The sequence below is a fragment of the Saccostrea echinata genome, unplaced genomic scaffold (genome assembly GCF_033153115.1).
Source record: "Saccostrea echinata isolate AGI-Se365-2 ecotype Australia unplaced genomic scaffold, CSIRO_AGI_Sech_v1 ptg000009l, whole genome shotgun sequence".
Taxonomy (NCBI): domain Eukaryota; kingdom Metazoa; phylum Mollusca; class Bivalvia; order Ostreida; family Ostreidae; genus Saccostrea; species Saccostrea echinata.
Window position 1 is genome coordinate 20,203,657 of NW_026889758.1, and position 21,285 is coordinate 20,224,941.

The 21,285-nt window shown below is 33.4% G+C and overlaps 1 protein-coding gene across 2 annotated transcripts in view; it reads left to right on the top strand.

The window, feature by feature from the left end:
* LOC133181969 (ras guanyl-releasing protein 3-like) overlaps positions 1-20,856 on the top strand; it is a 53,191-nt gene extending 32,335 nt beyond the window's left edge. Inside the window, exons 9-20 of one of the 2 annotated variants that reach the window (XM_061316639.1) lie at positions 5,381-5,497; positions 10,944-11,047; positions 11,424-11,604; positions 11,797-11,889; positions 12,224-12,328; positions 13,060-13,175; positions 13,340-13,478; positions 17,438-17,474; positions 18,146-18,247; positions 18,550-18,746; positions 18,911-18,936; positions 19,853-20,001. In XM_061316639.1, the coding sequence (XP_061172623.1) occupies positions 5,381-5,497; positions 10,944-11,047; positions 11,424-11,604; positions 11,797-11,889; positions 12,224-12,328; positions 13,060-13,175; positions 13,340-13,478; positions 17,438-17,474; positions 18,146-18,247; positions 18,550-18,746; positions 18,911-18,936; positions 19,853-19,868 (1,233 nt within the window). In that variant the 3' untranslated portion in view covers positions 19,869-20,001. Of the gene's footprint in view, positions 1-5,380; positions 5,498-10,943; positions 11,048-11,423; positions 11,605-11,796; positions 11,890-12,223; positions 12,329-13,059; positions 13,176-13,339; positions 13,479-17,437; positions 17,475-18,145; positions 18,248-18,549; positions 18,747-18,910; positions 18,937-19,852 lie in introns of both variants that reach the window. The other variant, XM_061316638.1, reaches the window with a different exon arrangement.
* Positions 20,857-21,285: the final 429 nt, after the last annotated feature.

Sequence of the window (21,285 nt, forward strand, 5' to 3'; positions counted from 1 at the left end):
TACAAATACAGGGGGCAGTGTGACACCCCACCCCCCCCCCCCCCCCCCTCATCAAACTGCACGTGCTCTTCTTTTTTTCCTAAGCAGGGGACACAAATTCTCTGAGTTAGTTTGTTGGTACTGAAAGTACATGTAGTATGAGGATTACTGTAAATGAATTATATTTAGAGTGTACAATATTTGGCGGAAATTAATACTTCAAGATTTGATTTAGTGCATCACTGAATATGCTTTACATGTATATGTATGTATGCATGACATTTAGAGATGTACTTGATTTAGTGGAAACTATTTTCTGCCAAAGGTGCTAAAATAAATACACAGCTAAATGTAATACATTTACAGTTTTTTAAAATGATTTTAGAGTACTCAGTACATGTTTTAATGCATTGCCACAAAATAATCAGAAAAATGATTTCATTTTCCATCATCTTTATTCAGTCATTCAGAAATTTGGAAGATGGAAGCCCTTTCTTTGTAGTAGGTTCTTTGATGAATTTTGTGAACATGTTTGCATAACTCTGTGTTACAGATCCAGTCAGAGTTTGTCTTAAGTTATTCAAGTTTAAACTTTAATTTAGGCCTTTTATAAGGAAAATTATACTGTCAGTTTTCCTTATATCAGCAAGAGTTAAAAATCAAATGCAAGTTTCATTCCATATAGCCCAATTTAAAAAAAAATAACAGCCTAAAAATTAACAAAATTTGACTTTACATGTATTATACATGGAAATACTGATAGCACTGAATTAAGATTGTGCTAAGTAGTCCATGACTTACATCAGCAATAAAATTTGAATATGCTAAAATAAGTACATGAGTACTTTCACAAGTTTCTATGTTGCCATGTGTGTGTGTCGGCAATATCACCATCTAAGATTTAAAAATAAAGCATTAATTATACACTTCAGTTTTGTTACTTTAAGTGTAATTTCCCATGATTGATCATCAAATTTTAATCAGGGTCTTAAATATTTTTTTATTTCACTACTTCTTAGTTTTATTAAGCATTGATTTCTCCACTGATCAAGAACACTTGAGGTTAACACAGATTAGATTACCTGTGCACATTTACCAAATATTTACCTATATTTTGGGAAAAGGACCATGTCTACTTTATTTGGGGTGCTTTTTTGTGCTTACCAAATTTTTTGAAAAGGGCAAGGCATTTGAAGCAACTTTAAGCACGTATTAATTTTTTTTGACAGTTCACATACTGGTAATTTGAATGTTTTAAATTTAGATTATGGAATATTTTGAACTTGGATATGGATAGGAACAGCATCAATTTTACACAAAATGATTAATAATGAGCCATAATACTAGAAAAAAAGGAAAAAAAGAAGAGCATGCACAGATCTAAAGGGGGGGGGGGGGATGGGGGTTGGAAACAACAGACAGACATTATGACCTTTGACCTTTTGACCTCAAAATCAATAGGGGTCTTCTTTAGGCCATAGGGAGTTGTTTTATAAAATTTCATTGCAAAAGCTCAAAGGCTTCTGGAGATATTGCACGGAAACAAAAGTGTTACAGACAGACAGCTAGACCTACGGTTGAATGGATGGACAGACAGACCCAAATTAATATTCCCCACTTTCAGTGAAAGTGGAGGACAAAAAATTAAATCAATGCTTAGTTCAATAATTAGACTTGTATCCTTAAAATGATAGCAAATTGATTTGATATCAAATTGGAATTGATACAGTGCAAAAAATTATTCTCAAGCTCAACATAAAAATTACTCCATTTTCCTTGCAGTATTTTTTAACAATTTTGTCTTGTCTTTGTGTGAAACTTTTGCAATTAATATATTTCAAAGAATCTTTATATTTTGATACATTTATATAAGTATACCTTTATATATGCAAATAAATGATAAATATTTACTTTTCATACTGTTTTCTGAAGAATTTATCTTTCTGCACTAAGACAACAATAATTAAACATTGATGAACAGATACAGTCAAACCTCATTATCTCAAACTAGATGGGACCGAGAAAAAAACAGAGAGATATCCAAGAATTGGAAATATCAGGGGTAAATACTTAAAGAATACATGGTATGGACTTCCAATGTAAATCACTTCTACATATCCATGGTATTCGAGATATATGTGATTGAGATACTGAAGTTCAACTGTAATTGTAAATTAAAAATAATAATTTTTAGGGAAAAAATGTTTTCTTGTAATTCCAGGGCTGTTTACATCGATTTGTTTTATTCTACCTGATTTTACCCATTCCCCCCCCCCCCCCCCCCCCCCATTTACCCCACATGTGCATAAGAAAATGTTTGACAATTTACCAACATATTACTTGCAAGTATTTTCATTTCACATACTGTTTAGAGCAGAGTGCAATTAAATTGTGTAAATACACTGTATATCATCAATTAACCATACCATTCTGTGCTTAATGGCTTTGAGCTTTGAATTATGACTGATTTTGCTCTTGAACCAAATAAAGTTTAATTTTTCTCATTGATATTGCTATAAGTAATTAATCAACAAGAGACAATGACAAATTCTTAGTCATAGAGAACTTTTATCTTCAAAATATATTTTTCACAGGGTATCTCTGATTTTTTGATGATTGTGTACTGGTATGTATCTAGGTGCTATATATGGATCTCTTTTTGTCATATATCACAACTGCTTAGTGCAGTTAGTGCAAAAGTCAACTGCAAACCCCAAACGAGGAAAAAAACTTGCTGCTTGTTGCTGCTCTGACGTCGAATGACGTAGGTCTATCCTTAATATATTGCTTGCAAAGTAATTAAAATTGTTGTATTTAAGCAAAATAAAGTGATAATTCAAAGCTTAGTCACATGTTAATAACATCTGTTGTGCATGTAACAGATGTCAGTAATAACTTTATAACTTGTTGCATTCTGGGTAAATCCTGGTGCATAACTATTGAGTCTGTGGCTACAGTTGATGATGCTTGACACTATCCAGAAAGATTAGCTTCCTGTTAAATCTAGAACTCCCTGGCTTTCATCCATGATACTAAAATTGCTGTAGCTAATTTTGCTGGCTTCCTGGTACTCTCAGGTGAAAAGCTACTTGCATCTCCCTGGCCTCCTGGGAAAAATAAATATTATGTGAATTCTGGAGATCAATAATCATTTCCATTTTATACGTTTCTGCAAATTATTGTCAAACAGTATTTATTGCCTCTTTTCTGGTCTACTTTTTAAAAACTTAATTGGGGGTTTTAAAGGCATTTCCAGTTTTGCCAGGATAATTACAGGTAAATAAACAATCTCATAAATGGTGCAGTAATTATATATATATATATCACATTCTAAAGCATTTGGTGGGAATGGAAGAAAACAGGACCAGATATGTTTTAATTTTTTTTTTTTTTTGTGCAATCAGTTGAATTTAATATATGTGATTTTTTTAAATTGACTTAGAATCTCCATAATTAGGCTAAAGTGGAAAATATGATATGACACTAAAATAGGATGCATTTTTAAATCCTTTTGGATGTCAATGATTATGTCATTTGTTTGGGTTTAATTTTAATATCAGCCAGGTCACGCACCTGTTACACGCAGAAAAATTGATGGAAGGCATTGTTTGCAGCATATGATGAAAGTGTGTAACAACTGATAAATATAGACCCTGTTTCACAAAAGAACGAAGTCCAAAATGTAATTACAGAAATAACTTTCTTTTTTACATAAAGAAAATAGTTTTGTTTTGTTTTTTTTAAAAAAAATGAATTTTGAAAGATGTATTAATGCAAGCATTTGTTTACAGAATCATAAATTTTGCTAGATTTTAGTCAGCTATAGTTTTTGGTCCATGTCATAAGTTCTTTTGTAAAACAGGCCCCTGGAGACCTATAAATTATTATGAAATTTTGTTTGAAATTTTTAAACCAGTAAAAATTCATAGAAATGAGTCCTTATGTGCTTTTGACATTAAAAAGACAAATAGGTGTATCCATATTATGCGAGATATTTAACACATTATTATGTCATAAAAGCCCAGGCTAGTGTCATTGCAGGAAGTGCCCCTAGAAAATGTTATTTTCTGGTGGAGCCTGTGATGACATAAGTACACAGACTCTTAGTGCACTGGAAATAGAACAATTCAGTGCAGCAACAAGAATTTTACAGTTCACTTGTCTCTGTCAGTTCAGATGTGTATATCTAAAATGAAATAGTTATAGCTGATTAATATCATTCACATGAGAATAAAAGAGCTTTATAAATATAGAATGCAGATTTGTCTTATCATCAGACATTAATGAAGTGTGATTAACTTCCTGTTATTTAAAAGAACATCATTTAAACTCCAGAGTCCTTTGTCACTTATATGGAAATTTGATTGTTCTTTGGTATAATATAACAGTCCCTTGTTTATTGCTTGTATAACTCTGTATTATCTCAGAAAAGCATAGTATTAGTGGTATTAAATAGCAGAAAATATAAAGTGTATGAAAAAAAGAAATTTCAGTATTTATGTTATGTTGTCAAGCTTGAAATCTTTTAAACCAAAAAGCAGTTTGAAACTCACCATAAAATTAGCTAGATATGCAGGGCTGACTGCTAGTGGAAGTTGTCAGTCCTGCCAAAAATCTACTAGCCCAAGAAAATAATTGTCTTTTATAACTTTGTTTTCAGAGAGATAACATGAATTGGGCCAGATCACCATAACTTCGATCCCGATTCTATAAGATGACGAATTCTACCCCTTTGCTTCTTACACTTTACACCGTTTATGGTAGCTCAGTCGGTAGAGCGCTCGCTCCATGATCGGGAGGTCATGAGTTTGAATCTCGGCCATGACAGACCTAAGTCGATAAAAAATGGGTAGCAACTGTTCCTTCGCCATGCGTTCGGCACTTTGAAGTGAAAGTTGCGGGTCCTTCGGATGAAACCTTAAAAACCGAGGCCCTGTGTCACGGCAGGCGTTGGCACGATAAAAATCCCTCACTGCTCAATGGCCCTGAGTGCCGAGTAAAGGTCTAAATTTGAAGCCCTTCACTGGTATGTGGTGATGTCTCTATATGAGTGAAAAATTCTCAAATGGGACATAAAACAACACACAATCAATCAATCTTACACTTTACTACCGATACTATTGGTTGATTTGAGAGAGATTTATCAAATATACGAATTGTAATATATGGGAAATTTTAACACATCCAGCAGGGCCTCCATACATGCAGATCAGTTCGCCCATGGCAAAATTTGTGTGTCTCGAGCAGTCAAGCGCACAGTTATTTCAAACACTGCGAAAAGCACATAGAACTTTTGAAAATTTTCCTATGTGATGCAGAATTATGACATGCTTAAAAATGTATGAATAAAATGAAACAGTTTTAAATATTGTAATATTCTTTTATTTTATGTATTTGACAGAAACTGAGGCTGCTGAACAATTTTAACACTTTGATGTCAGTGGTAGGGGGGCTAACACACAGCGCTCTGGCCAGGCTGTCCAAAACTAACCAGGAAATCCCTAGTGATACTCAGAAGGTAAGGGATTAACACAGGCAAAGGGATTTAAAAAGGAAATCCCTAGTGATACTCAGAAGGTAAGGGATTTACACAGGCAAAGGGATTTAAAAAAAGAAATCCCCAGTGATACTCAGAAGGTAAGGGATTTACACAGGCAAAGGGATTTAAAAAAAGAAATCCCTAGTGATACTCAGAAGGTAAGGGATTTACACAGGCAAAGAAAGGGATTTAAAAGGAAATCCCTAGTAATACTCAGAGGGTAAGGGATTTACACAGGCAAAGGGATTTAATAAAGGAAATTCCTACTGATACTCAGAGGTTAAGGGATTTACACAGGCAAAGGGATTTAAAAAAGAAATCCCTAGTGATACTCAGAAGGTAAGGGATTTACACAGGCAAAGGGATTTAAAAGGAAATCCCTAGTGATACTCAGAGGGTAAGGGATTTACACAGGCAAGGGATTTAATAAAGGAAATTCCTACTGATACTCAGAGGGTAAGGGATTTACACAGGCAGAGGGATTTAAAAAAGAAATTCCTAGTGATACTCAGAAGGTAAGGGATTAACACAGGCAAAGGGATTTAAAAGGGAAATCCCTAGTGATACTCAGAGGATAAGGGGTTTTAAAAGGCCATGGATATTTATGTGAAGATTAAGAAATTGTTAAGTAGATTAAGGGATATATAGGAAGTATGGAATTTAGTAGAAATTTACAAAATTGACAAGCTTGAAGAGATTGAAAGAAAAGTACTTAAAACGTAAAGGATTTCAATCAATATGAAATTTTAAATTTAGTTAGAAGTCTGCTGAAAATTCCTGGTGATGTTCAGAATAAATGGAACTGCGGTCCAAGTTCTACTGTATATGATTAAAGAACTCTAGCTAAAACTTAAAATGAAAAGAGAAAAGATTCAGTTATTCAGTCTAAGTGGTGAGAAATGTAAGATTTTTAATTAGTTCAGAACAAAATTTATTTATTGGTCATGAGGATATAGAGTAAGATTCTAAATATGTCAATACAGTCTTCTAAATACTCTATGGAATTTTCTAATGCAAGTAAATTTGTCAGAAAGAACTTTCAAAATATGGTCCAAGAACAAGAAAAAGTCAGTCGATTGAAGTCACATGTGATAGTCAGATTAAAGAAATTCAGCAAGAGGAATTGTAAGAAGTAAAAACTACACATGTACAAGTTTCTGTGATACCAAGAATGTCAGAAATAGGTTCAGGCAACTGTTTTTGCACATGGTACCTTGATTTAAAGAATTAAAACATTAATAAAAGCAAAGCAAAGATTCAGTCATGGACAAATGGTAATACAGGTCATAGCAAGGCTGTTCAAAAGAACTTCATAGAAGCCAGAAAAAAGCTCATCTGTGATTCCTTTAAAGATTTAAGAGAGTAATCAATAGGGAAAAAAAATCTGTGGCAAGAGACATACTAGTAGGGAGAAGGCTACAGTTAGCTTCACAAATATTTGATTGTTGATATAACTTTATATACTGAAGGGAAAAAGAAATGCATACCTAAATATATATAAGGTTGGCATTTATTACTATGCAACACAATGATAGCCAATTACAATTTTAGGTAATATTTCATTCATAATTGTCATTAATTAAGTCATAATATCAAATCAAACAGCATTTTAGCACTGCAACTTTTGACTATAGGAAGTAGGGGTCCTAATTTTTAAAATTCAAAATTTCGAAAGCCAATAATTGCATGTGCCCTCTTCCTCCATTCCAATTGATCAGAAGGTTGATTCTTTGAATAGGGAGAAGTTTTCATTCCTCCATAAGTGCTTGCCTGATCTCATTGGTGGCATTTGAAATCCGGGAAGTCAAATTCGTTGATCTATTTCCTTCCATAATTGCTCAACTGGAGAGAAATTCAGGACTAAGTGGTGACCACTTTGTGTCCATCCATTGTTGGTCACATGTAAATCTTGGCATACACTAGTAACATGCGTTCTTTTTGTGTGAATATGGTTGTAAAGTGATGGCCTGTGTGTGCCTTGAGACCTGCCTCTGTGAGACTATTGTGTAAAGATTTCTCTCTAATTTTGGCATTGTTGCATCCAGGAATGTTACTAGCAGTTACACTCCCAGTTAGAAACCTGTTCTATTGGTGGATTAAACTGATCTATCTGTCCAGAAGTCCTAAGGCCCCTAACAGTTGAACTTCAGTATCTCGTAAAATTTGAATTAGCACATTTCTGAATGTGCAAGATTTAAATGTATGTGTTAAAGACGTTTAGCGATGTACTTGATTTAGCAGAAGCAGCTTACAGCCAAAGTCGCTAAATAGAATACACAGTCATATGTATTATGTTTACAATATTTTAACCACTATTAGACACAATTTGCAGAAGATCAATTAAAAATATGTATTTCTTTTTCCTTTTAGAATAGTTTGTATAAGACTTCGTGATGAAATCACCATCAAATAACTTCCTTATGCATGTACTTTACAAAATGAGCTATTATTTACTTGACTTATGTGCACTTTATTAAAATACATGCTTTGTAAATGCATTACATCCTGTTTAATATTTAATAAACATGATAATATCAGTATTGCAGTATTTCATAAAGATTTTAGGATACATGTATCAAGATATTGATACAGATTTTATCACCTGGAGTACTTGTCACTTATTGCATTAATGACTCCATTGGTTGTTAGACAGTGTTTATCTGTATTAAATTTCTGTTCTGAGCAATGAATCTGTACCATTGGAGGTAATTATATTGTCTTTGTTTTAAGACAGCAGGGATAATGTTTGTCTTTCTTTAAGGTATTCAGTGTATAATGAAGGGATATTGAACAATTTTGAAACATTTGAAATGAGTTAAATATGTATTGATAGATAATGATGAAAGTGAAATGAACTAAATTCACATGATTGATAGCATCCAAAAAGCCAGCCATTTTGCACCTTAAACACTTTTAAAGAGTTATCTACCCTTGATGAAATAATAAAATTTTAATTTTGTCAAAAATCTCTGGTAAATGACTTATTTTATTTTATTTTGTATTTTAGTAAAGAGAGAGCTAATGCAAATTTTTGCCAAGAGATTTGTATGAAGTTTAAATTACTTTGTACAATACCGGTATCTTAATAATACATGTGCTGCCCATAGACTTCAATGTAAATTCAAGGTCTAATTGGACAATAATCAAAATTTTGTGAATTCCTTTAGTGGATTATTCCTATTTGATAACACCTTCAAAATGCTATCATGGTTACAAATATTGGATCATTCTTTGTTTAAGAAGTCAGGGGTAATGTGTTAATCTTTGTTTTAGGCATCAGGGATAATGTGATTGTCTTTGTTTAAGATATCAGGGTGTGATTGTCTTTGTTTTTGACATCAGGTGTAATATGATTTTCTTTGTTTTAGATATTAGTGGAAATGTGATTGTCTTTGTTTTAGACAACAGGGAGAAAATGTGTTTGTCTTTGTTTTAAGACATTTGGGATAATATATTTATCTTTGTTTTATACCTCAGGGGCAATGAGTATGTTTTTTTGGACTTCGGGGTAATGTGATTGCTTTGTTTTAGACATCAGGTGTAATGTGATCATCTTTGTTTTAGACATCAGAAGTAATGCAATAATCCTTGTTGAAGACATCAGGGGCAATGTGATTATCCTTGTTTTAAACATCGGGGTTAATATGATTGTCTTTATTTTAGACACCAGGGGTAATGTGATGTCTTTTATTTTAGATGCCAGAGATAATGTGATTATCTTTGTTTTTAGACATTGGGGTAATGTGATGTCTTTGTTTTTAGATATTGGGGATAATGTGATTCATTGTTTTTAGACATAGGGGGTAATAAGATGTCTTTTTTCCGACATTGGGGATAATGTGATTCATTGTTTTTAGACATTGGGGTAATGTGATGTCTTTTTTCAGACACTGGGGATAATGTGATGTCTTTGTTTTTAGACATTGGGGATAATGTGATTCATTGTTTTTAGACATTGGGGGTAATGTGATGTCTTTTTTCCGACATTGGGGATAATGTGATTCATTGTTTTTAGACATTGGGGTAATGTGATGTCTTTTTTCAGACATTGGGGATAATGTGATGTCTTTGTTTTTAGACACTGGGGTAATGTGATGTCTTTTTTCCGATATTGGGGATAATGTGATTCATTGTTTTTAGACATTGGGGATATGTGATGTCTTTTTTCAGACATTGGGGATAATGTGATTCATTGTTTTTAGACATTGGGGGTAATGTGATGTCTTTGTTTTTAGACATTGGGGGTAATGTGATGTCTTTGTTTTTAGATATTGGGGGTAATGTGATGTCTTTTTTCAGACATTGGGGATAATGTGATTCATTGTTTTTAGACATTGGGGGTAATGTGATGTCTTGTTTTAGACATTGGGGGTAATGTGATGTCTTTGTTTTTAGATATTGGGGGTAATGTGATGTCTTTGTTTTTAGATATTGGGGATAATGTGATGTCTTTGTTTTTAGACATTGGGGGTAATGTGATGTCTTTTTTCAGACATTGGGGATAATGTGATGTCTTTTTTCCGACATTGGGGATAATGTGATTCATTGTTTTTAGACATTGGGGGTAATGTGATGTCTTTTTTCAGACATTGGGGATAATGTGATGTCTTTGTTTTTAGATATTGGGGGTAATGTGATGTCTTTTTTCAGACATTGGGGATAATGTGATGTCTTTGTTTTTAGACACTGGGGGTAATATGATGTCTTTTTTCAGACATTGGGGATAATGTGATGTCTTTGTTTTTAGACACTGGAAGTAATGTGATGTCTTTTTTCAGATATTGGGGATAATGTGATGTCTTTGTTTTTAGACACTGGAAGTAATGTGATGTCTTTGTTTTTAGACATTGGGGTAATGTGATGTCTTTTTTCAGATATTGGGAATGATGTGATGTCTTTGTTTTTAGACACTGGAAGTAATGTGATGTCTTTGTTTTTAGACATTGGGGGTAATGTGATGTCTTTTTTCAGACATTGGGGATAATGTGATGTCTTTGTTTTTAGACACTGGGGGTAATGTGATGTCTTTGTGTTTAGACATTGGGGATAATGTGATGTCTTTGTTTTTAGACATTGGGGGTAATGTGATGTCTTTGTTTTTAGACATTGGGGGTAATGTGATGTCTTTTTTCAGACATTGGGGATAATGTGATGTCTTTGTTTTTAGACACTGGGGGTAATGTGATGTCTTTGTTTTTAGACATTGGGGATAATGTGATGTCTTGTTTTTAAACATTGGGGGTAATGTGATGTCTTTTTTTAGACATTGGGGATAATGTGATGTCTTTGTTTTTAGACATTGGGAGTAATGTGATGTCTTTTTTCAGACATTGGGGATAATGTGATTCATTGTTTTTAGACATTGGGGGTAATGTGATGTCTTTATTTTTAGACATTAGGGATAATGTGGTTATCTTTGTTTTAGACGCTGATGGAGTTCACCGACCTTCTTTCCTCTAATAACAACTTCAGCAACTATCGCAAAGTCTTCAATCAGATCAAGGCTACAGAGTTCAAAATTCCCATACTGTAAGTATGATGGCATCCAAAGAAGTAGATCAAAATGAAAATACTCATAAAATAGAACTAGTTCAAGCTTAAAATAGGCATAAAACAATAAAATACCTATCATGTTAGTATGATGGCATCCAAAGAACTAGTTCAAGCAGAAAATACTCATTAAATAAAATTGTTTTGCAAGAAAATCATTCTCTTTAAATATTGAAAGAAATTACTGTTTTCAGTGAATAATTGTCCAAATAATAAGATTTTTTTTAAAATGATTGATCATTCTTTAAGATTATGTAGAAGGACATACGGTACATGTGCTCAAGTTTATTTTGTTTATTTTTCTATTATTTATTTTTTTGGTTTGACAAGTACATGATGAACTCTATTTCTTTAGAGCTGTCCATCTGAGAGACCTGATCCTCCTACATACAGCTTTACCAGATCAAGTAGAGGGAAATCTAATTAATTTCCGGAAAATGGTTCAGCTTTCACAAACACTGAAAGAACTGACCAAACTTCAGCTGCATGATGTCATTCCATTCACTGCTAATGTGGACCTTGTCAATACACTCAGGGTATGTCTGCTACAACTGTTGTCTCAAAGGCTATCATCCTTAAGCTTTGTCTTGGTAAAGTATGGTGTTACATATAGCTAACTTGCAAGCATTATTTAATGCAGCTACATGTATTTTACATTTGAGGCAGATGTTTCCATACACTTCCATTGAATTAATGCATTGAACAATGTTTCTGATGTGTTTCAACAGTTATCACTTGATCTGCACTACACAGAAGATGAAATTTATGAACTCTCCCTGGCACGAGAGCCTAGAAATTCCTTATCATCTGTCAGTGAAACAGTAAGTTGTTACATGTAATGGTATATATACAGTTTAAGGCAAAATTTTTACCCCATTTTATAATGCCCCCCCCCCCCCCCCCCCGCTTCTTGAAGTTGGCTAAATATGGGAACAAGTTGCAAATATGATGGGAGGTGGTACCCTGAGTTATCAAAATCGGAATGGTTTGAGCAAATTCAAATGGGGGGAAATTGTATTCAGTTAGATAAAGAATTTTTTCCCCAGAATACATCATGAGATTACTTGTTTCATTCTATCTTCTAAGAACTTATAATCTGACAGTTTGTGAATCATCAATCTTATTTATTCACCAGTTTTGTTTCTATATGTTTAGCCGTCCACCCCAACCAAGCCGGCAGTGGTGTTTGCTGAGTGGCTGGCAGGAGTTAGTCCCCCTGATCCAAACACAATAAACAAACATGTTCATGATATGGTTGAGGTAAATGTTAGTCAGAAAAAAACTTTACAATAAATTTCTTTGTTGGACAGTAGTAAATATAAAATTACATATCTTTGTAGAATGTACACTTTCAGGTTTCAGTAAAGGCAGTTTTTTGTTTGTAGAGAAAGATTTAACAATGGCCAAAATGCACTTTGCATTAGCTGAATAAAAACAAAAAAAGAACAAAACAAAACAAAACAAAAAACAGCCCTTTAGTCGACAAGTATTCATGCAGTGGCAAAAGATATTCAAAATATTTCACATATGCAAGCTAGCATTCAGACTTGATCAGCACTGAAAAGAATTTTGTGAATATTGGTGTTTATGTAGATAAGTGTTATTTTTATTCATGTAACAGGAAATGCACTTCATAGATTTAAATATCAATGTGCCACTGAATATCTGTGAATAAAAGAGCTAGATTTTTTTTTTTTTAAAAATTCTGCTGTATTGCAAAGTGTATTTTGATTGTGTTAATTTGTACACAGAATATCTCGTACTTGGAAAACTGTTTAATGAAACTTTTTTTGGCAACTTCATAACTATATTTTGTAGATGTGTAACTTTCAGGCTACAGCAATTAAAAACACAAACAAAATTTGGCCACTGTTAAAACCGTACAAACACAAATTTCCTAAAGAGAAACCTTAAAATGATTTCTTTTTTATTGTGAGCCATCAGCACATTGCTGTTTCAGAGTACATGTGTACACTGTATTATTATTTCAGGCTGTGTTTAAAAATTACGATCATGACAAGGATGGGTTTATATCCCATGATGAGTTTAAAGCCATTGCTGGGAATTTCCCCTTCATTGATTCATTCTGTGTTCTGGATGCTGATCAGTAAGTTCAACATATTGAACATTTCAGTGCAACATGTGTTAAAGGTCTTTATTATTTTCTGTTGTAAAACAAATAGGAATTTTTTCATTTTTAGAGCATTTTATATCAGTGATAGCACTAAAAATTTGGCCAAAAATTGATATCTATGTCGTGTTTGATCACAGGGATGGCATGATCAGCAAAGCTGAGATGAAGACATACTTTTTTAAAGCCAATTGCCATGTGTTGCAGAACAGTTTTAAGCATGATTTCCATGAGACCACATACCTGAAACCCACATTCTGTAGCCACTGTACAGGGCTGGTAAGTAATGAAGTTCCACAATTTGTACCCACTGTACAGATGTGGTGAGTAATTATGATCCACATTTTTGTACCCACTGTACAGATGTGGTGAGTAATAATGATCCACATTTTTATACCCAGTGTACAGAGCCTGTGAGTAATTATGATCCACATTTTTTATACCCAGTGTACAGAGCCAGTGAGTAATTATGTTCTACATTTTGTCCTCACTGTACAATGTGGTGAGTAATCATGTTCCACATTTTGTACCAACTGTACAGTGTGGTGAGTAATTATGTTCCACATTTTGTCCTAGCTGTACAATGTGGTAATTACGTTCCACGTTTCATATTCACTGTACAGAGCTGCTGAGTACTACACACAATCTATCTTTACTGTACAATGCAAGTGGAATTCCCACCTCTTTGTACCTATGTATGAATTATGTTTTTGGTATTGTGTAGGATAAGTAAAGAAGATTGTGCTCAATCTGTCATGGCACCGTCGAAGTGTATTTACTAGTAGACCTTGGATACTTTTGAGATTTCTCTCATGGACTCTGACACACTGTGTGGTCTGTGACTTAATTAAACATCTATCCTAGTCTGTGTGACATGATTTCTCACGTGGATCTTTTAATATTATTGCCCAATTTTTTCGTGGAATAGTAAGTAGCATTTTTAGGTCACCTGAGTCACTCAGATGACTTATTGCTATCTGTTTTTGTCTGTCATCGTTTGTTGTGTGATAACATTTGAACATTTTCAGTCTCTTCTCTGAAACCACTGAACCAATTTCAACCAAGTTTGGATAAAGCATCTATGGGTGAAGGGGAGGAAAGATGTTGAATTTCCTGCCCCCCTCCCCCCCCCCCCCCCCCCCTTGGGCCTGGGGGATGAGGCTAAAACCATTCAAGTTAATGAAATCTTTGAAAATCTTCTTTACTCCTGGACATCAAGTAGTCAAACTGTTGACATGATTGTATAAGCATTGAGTCTTTACCAAAATTGTAAAATTCATGGCCCCAGATCAGGGTTTCTTGAGTTAGGGTTGGGCTTTATTGATCATATTGAAAATGCATAAATTCTTTTAAAAGCTTCTTCTCTCCCCCTGTATATTTAGCAGACAAACTAAATCCATGGTTATGATGAGCTATGGTGTCACTTTCAAGATTGTGAAATTCATGCCTCGTGGGTCAGAAGTTTTTGTATTAGGACAGGACTCTATTGATAATATAGTGAAAATGCATTATTTCTTTACAAATTTTCTCTGCTTCTGGGTATTAAGCAAACAAACTAAGTGCATAGTTATGGTAAGCAAGAGTACCGCTTCCAAAGTTGTGAAAATTTTCCACTCTGTTCCTGGGTATTAGCAAACTAACTAATTGCATGTTCATGATGAGCAAGGGTGTTCTTCCAAAATTATTGTATTCATGGCCCATCAGGAGTTCTCATGTTAGGGTAGGGCTCCATTGATTATAAAGGGAAAAAACATTAATCCTTTAAAAATCGTCTGTTTTCCTGCTTACTAAGCAGATAAACTAAGTGCACAGTTATGATAAACAAGGGTGCCTTTTCCAAAATTGTGAAATTCATGGCCCCAGGGTCAGGGGTATGGATAGGACAGGATCAGGGATAGGACATGGCTTTATTGATTACATAGTGAAAATGCATTATTTTTTGAAAATCTTCCTATTTGCTCCTGGTCATCTAAGAGGCAGAGTACAAAGTGTAATGATCAAAGGTGTTTTTATCAGAGTTGTGAAATTTGGGGCCACTGGGTCAAGTGTTCTGGTGTTGGGACGGGCTGTATTGATATTGTAGGAAAATGTTTACTCTATTGAGAGAAGTTATTCCCCTTTGCTGTTCACCTATGATAATTAATCACTGTGAATAATGTAAATGGTAGGTCAATTGAATAAAAAAATTAATTCAAATTTTTTTAATGTTTAATACAAAAAGTACTTTCACAGTTTTTTATTGGTCAAGTAGAGTTGTAAATAATAGTTGAAGAAAATGAGACAAAAATACTTTTTTGTATTTAAATGTTATATAAAGACAAAGAAAGGCCAGTGTGAGAGAGAATGTGTTAGGTTTTCTATATGTATTCAAGCACTATTGATGGTTTAGTCTACATGGCCATGGTGAAAAATGGGGGTGTAGTAGCACTGGCAGGTACAGGCAAGTAAATAGATCTACTCTGTGATTTGCTACCAAGTACTAGACTAGGTGTTTTGCTGATCCCTGATCATCCTATTTCTCTTGCTTTTGGGAACATAAATTCAACTGTCAGTTTATTTTGTTCTATTTTATATTTCTGTGGATCCTCTAGAGTGTTGTATTATACTTAGATGACCATTAAGGCTCTTGGGCCTCTTGTTAATCTGTAAAATTATAAAACTTTGAAGTAATAATGGTTTATTTATATAAAATGGGATTACTAGTACATCATATTGATGAAAGTAAGGCTAGATGTCAGTTTTAAACAGCTGTCTATATTTTAGGGGACCAATATATTTTCTTCAAGATATGATCTTTTATAGAGTCGAAAAATTGATTTAAATGTACTCTAGCTGTCTGTCACACACCTTAATGTACATGTACTTAACAACGTTAAGGTACGACAAAAAAAAAGCTGTTTAAACCGAGGGGGACATTTAGAATCAGTGTTGTGGATGTAATACATGGTTATGACAGAAGAATTTGACAACACATAGTTATAGATGTTTTAACACTGACACTTCATGTCCGTATAGTTAATAGGTACAAAGGATGGTATTCCTAAAGATTACGCAATCAGCACTTTATTTGGGTAGCTCATATTTAAACATCTAACACTTTAATAACAGGCGGGACAGAAGTTTGAATGGATAAGATTATGATATTGTGCAGTAGATCAGGGAGTGGTGAGTTTAAGTTCTAGAAAGCTTTTTTGGCATGTCTGGTCTATTCAGTCATTTTTTTTAACTTGGGGTAAGTAACAGACTATTAATCTTTGACCATTGTTTTTATAGGCTATTCATTTGTGGCTTGTAATTCTCTGTAATACTCTAGGTTATTAAGGAGAGTTTTATTAATGGACATACTTTCTGTTTTGATAAACTGGATAAATGAAATGCCCGTACATATATTTTTTGAACAATAGTACAATTATATCTGTTTGACATATCTAAATGTATACTTTCAAAATAATCTTTGGGTTTTTTTTGTTTTTGTTTTAATTTATTTGTGAGAAACAAATATGAACAAATTTCTCCTCACAATATCTGATTATGGAAAGGATTATCCTTTAAACCTGACAGGAAGGTGGAATTCATAAATAAACAAACATTTGTATTTTAATTGATAAATGGATGTGTATAATTGACTTAGCTGGGGACAAGGCCAGGTAGATTTAATGTGTATTGTGACATTGATGTGTAAGCAGATCCTCTAGCCATTGTTATGTGGTGTTTAAACTCTGCAGGAAAGTGTTGGGAGTCGCTTTTCAGTAGTGGGGTTTGTTCATCTTGGAAGAGACAAATAATGGTATAATCATAGGTCTGAAAAGGAATAATCTTGGCAACATTAGCATATTCTCTGGATTTCTCCAAGGACTGTAATCCTGTTCTGTGAGAAAAATCACATCATTACCTGATTGTTGAAGATTATGTAATGTTTTCATGAAAATGTGAGGAAATAAGTTACTTTTTCAAGTCTGAGAGTGAAATTCTGACAGTGGAAAAGTTGAGAAAGGGAACTTTTAGCATTCTTACTAGCCAGGAAGTTGGAGGGTGAAATGGTTTAAATTGCTTTGTTATTTCCCATAAAAAAATTCAAATTACACCAATGCTTAATTTTGTGATAGAAAACAATTAAGGGACAGTTAATTTAAGATCAATGTTCTTAAAAAGTCATTATATGAACAATTTCCAGTGTCTAATAGCCAGGAGGAAAAAACTAGACAATAGATATTTCATTTTCTTGTTTTATTTTTCAGTTATGGGGTTTAATCAAGCAAGGTTGGAAATGCAAAGGTAAATGTACCTTACAGTCATTTATGTTTTATGAACCATTACTGGTAGAATATCAAATTGATTTGCGTGGAATTTTAAGAATTTAATTTCAATGCATGATCAAATAAAAGTAAATGTATATAAGATATTTTGTGTTCAGTATTTAATGTGTTGAATATGCAATACTGCATGGACTCTAAAATGCAAATGTTTCATATATAAACATGATAAAAAAAAGAATATTCTTTACATTAAATTATGTTACCTAAATTTTGTGAAAATATAAGTTTGAGTGAACATATTCCCAAACAAGGTCATCAGAAAGACATGTATGTACCATATAAGTCCTGAGCAGTTACCAATGTCAAGGTCTCCAGACATTAAATGATATTTTAGGAATGTTAAACACTGAAATGATATGACACTTTATATCCCAGTATGTTGACACAGTGTGTGGTCTTTTTAATTAATTTGGCAGTAATCAAAATAGTGACCATAGAGTTTATTTATTGATCAACACAAAAATGCACCAATATGATTATTTAAGATGAAGAATTTAAATGACCTATGAAACATTATAAGCCCTCAGTGTCTTTATTTTCTGATGTGTTAGAATTCTTTCATATTTTTTTGATAAATACACCTTTATATATTGTCAATCTATAATTAGACAGAAATGTATACATTTTCAGATTGTGGTATTAATGCTCATAAACATTGTAAAGACTTGGTTGTGATGGAGTGTCGGAATAAACAGCAGGCAGCTGGGAACAAACGGCCAGATGTCCCTAATGGTAAGTCAACTATAGGTGGGTATTGTCTCTAACTTTCTTTGTTATTTAATGCAAATTGGAAAAGTTATTTCAATGCTGTAGTACATGCTGCATGAATAAGAGAAGTATAGGTATAGACATTTAGTGAATTAGATATGATTGAGTCTGCATATCAGCAAATATGATTGACATATTTTAATAAAACTTAAGACATGAAGTAACAAAGCATCTCAGTATTTACTGACTGGCTTCAATTTCATTTTTTGTACTATCCAGCTCAGTAGCTAGAAGACCTACTGATTTCTTTTCTTAATTATTCATAGGCCCATCTTCACACGAGGTAGGAACCTACCCAGGAAGAAGAAAAGCCTCACAGCGACAGAAGAGGTCACGTGTGAGTGTGGGGACACAGACAGAGGAAGTGTATTTTACAGACCTCCGTCGCTCAAACATGAACGGGGATGAGGATTTTTATGAAGGTCAAGAAGACGTCTTCACACGGCTGGCCCAGACTGATGAGGTGAGTGTTGATGATGGCCAAAATTCTCTAACATCAGAATTTTATAAACAAGTCTTTATACCAATTTCATACAATTTTGTGGTAGTCAAACAGCATGGTCAATTCAATATTTGTTAAGCATGGAGTGAATTTTATGCTCCTCATTGTTTCTTATTTGTATTTAGTCTTCGACCAATCAGGAGGAAGCACAGTAAGTTGCCATGGATACTCCCCTCTGTGATCTGTGCTTGTTTCTTTGTATCCCCCTCCATATTCACTTGATGTTGTTCATTTCATTGTCTTTTTTTTTTTAAATTTGAGTATGATTGTAAATATAAGCAGAACATTTTGGGCTATATATATTATCTGTATTTCTACAAGAAAAAATAGCTCTATGATTTCACACTGAATTAATATTAACAACTTTCTCTTGCATTGCTATTAAAAAAAGTAAAAAAGTAACATATTATCAGAAACATGTGATTTCATACTTCTTCAATAAAGTCTTTGCATGAAATATTTTTGAATTTTGGCACAAAAAAAGACATGGCTTAAATTTAATAATCTTATTGATATCAGATGATTAAGATACCATATTGCAGACACATGTACAAATTCAATTCTGATGCTAATTTGTCTAAGTGTTATTTTCAAAAGTTTTGTGTTTTTAAAAATTGAAGAACATTGGTAATCAATAGAGCACTAATGCAGTAGAATGTCCTAGATGTAACAAAATGCTGTGTACAATTTTTTGTTCAGTGAACTGTAGTAGAAGTGTTTGGTTCAAAGAGGTATTAACCAGTAGAGTGTTTTTATCCTTAATTTTAGTTCATATGAATTATTTACGTTTGAAATGAATTCCCTTAAGACATTTTTATAAAATTCATTTTTATATGTGTGGAAATTTTGCCTTTGAAAACTTCTCATTTTTTTCCCAACAATATTTTTTAAGAGAATTTACATATATTTTTTTTTTTTACACAACTTTGCACCTAGTAAATATACCTCACTTTTATTTTATAATTCATTCCAGTTTGTAGCTGTTTCCCCTGGAAATTAATTTATTAATATTATTATTATTTTCTTTTGATAAAAAAAATTACAGATTTTCTATGCTTTATCTGCAGGCGAGGGACAAGTTGATGGCAGAGAATGCTAAATTGAGGGAACTGTTGGAAGCTAGTAATGAACAAAATGCTGTTCTCAAGTCTCATTTGGGACTGATTCGTAAAAACACCATAGCTTTTATATTGGAACAGATGGATGCCCTCCATATACAGCGAGACACCGAGGTGTAGCTGGGCAGGTCCTAGCCCCACCTACCAAACCCCATGATCCACCCCCTGTGTTCACACAGTGAATCTTCAATGGTAGACATTCCAAAGCTTGTACACAAAGAACTGTAAAACTTGCAAAGTGGAGGACCCTGTCTTGTGTTATAGTAAAGCTTTATTGTTATTTATGTTACATGACATAAATGTTCTCGTAGATTTGACCAAATGATGAATGTTTATTTTGATCAGAACTCAAATCCTTGGCTTAAACATTCCATTGCAAGACTATTTGTACAATAGGCGAGGAGAGTTTGATTGGACTTAAACAAAGTGTGGACATTTGATAGCTGCAAAAAACAATGAGAAAAAAAAAATTCTCCAACATTTCAAAGTGTGTTCTAAGTCAAACCTTGAAGTCTTTCAGATACGTTATGAGTGTAAGGCGGATTTTGTGTCCTGTGATTCGTAATGTCTTGGTATTTCATGTGCATTCTTTTGATGGTATCAGAACCAATGAATCTGCAGCATATTGGAAAACAGAGGTCTGATGGACACTGATTGGTTACCAGCTGTACATCATTACCCATGATCCTCAGGCAGATCACATAAACCCCTCAGCTACCAGTGTTGTGCCATACAGTTAGCCTACATACCACCACATTTATTCTGCTATTCTGGATCAAGCTCATGGAAATAAAGTGCAGTTCTGATTATTTTACAAAAAATGTGTTTCTTGTAAATTTGCCTCCTTTAAACCAGTCACCAATAATGAAGAATTAATTTTTTTTTTTTTACATGTGAATCAACTATGTATTTTCTTTACATAATCTGTGTTTTTGTTATATTTTTTCCTAACATGATTATTCTGATATCAAAAATATTTTTCCTTTGACAATTTTGTTATATGGCATTGTATGAAAGTCTTGAACAATCAAATTATGTTGCTATTGCTGAAGTTTTTGTTATTGAACAATTCCATAGTACATGTGTTTGTATACACCAGTTTCCTATTTGTTTTGTCAGATGTCAAGAAAAGTTAACCATGATATAACATTTACTCCAAATATTCTTAAGCTTATATAACAAATGAATATGTGTAAAATTTGTTAAAACACTTGGGCTTTCTAAATATGGAAATGCTGTCAGTTCTACTCCTTTCCCCAATTTAATGTTCAAATACCAAGATCTATATATGGGAAGAACATGATTAAGTGACCAAATGAAGATCAAAAACTTAAGCTCGATTTAACACTTCCCTTAAACTTTGTGGAAAAAAAATCATTGTA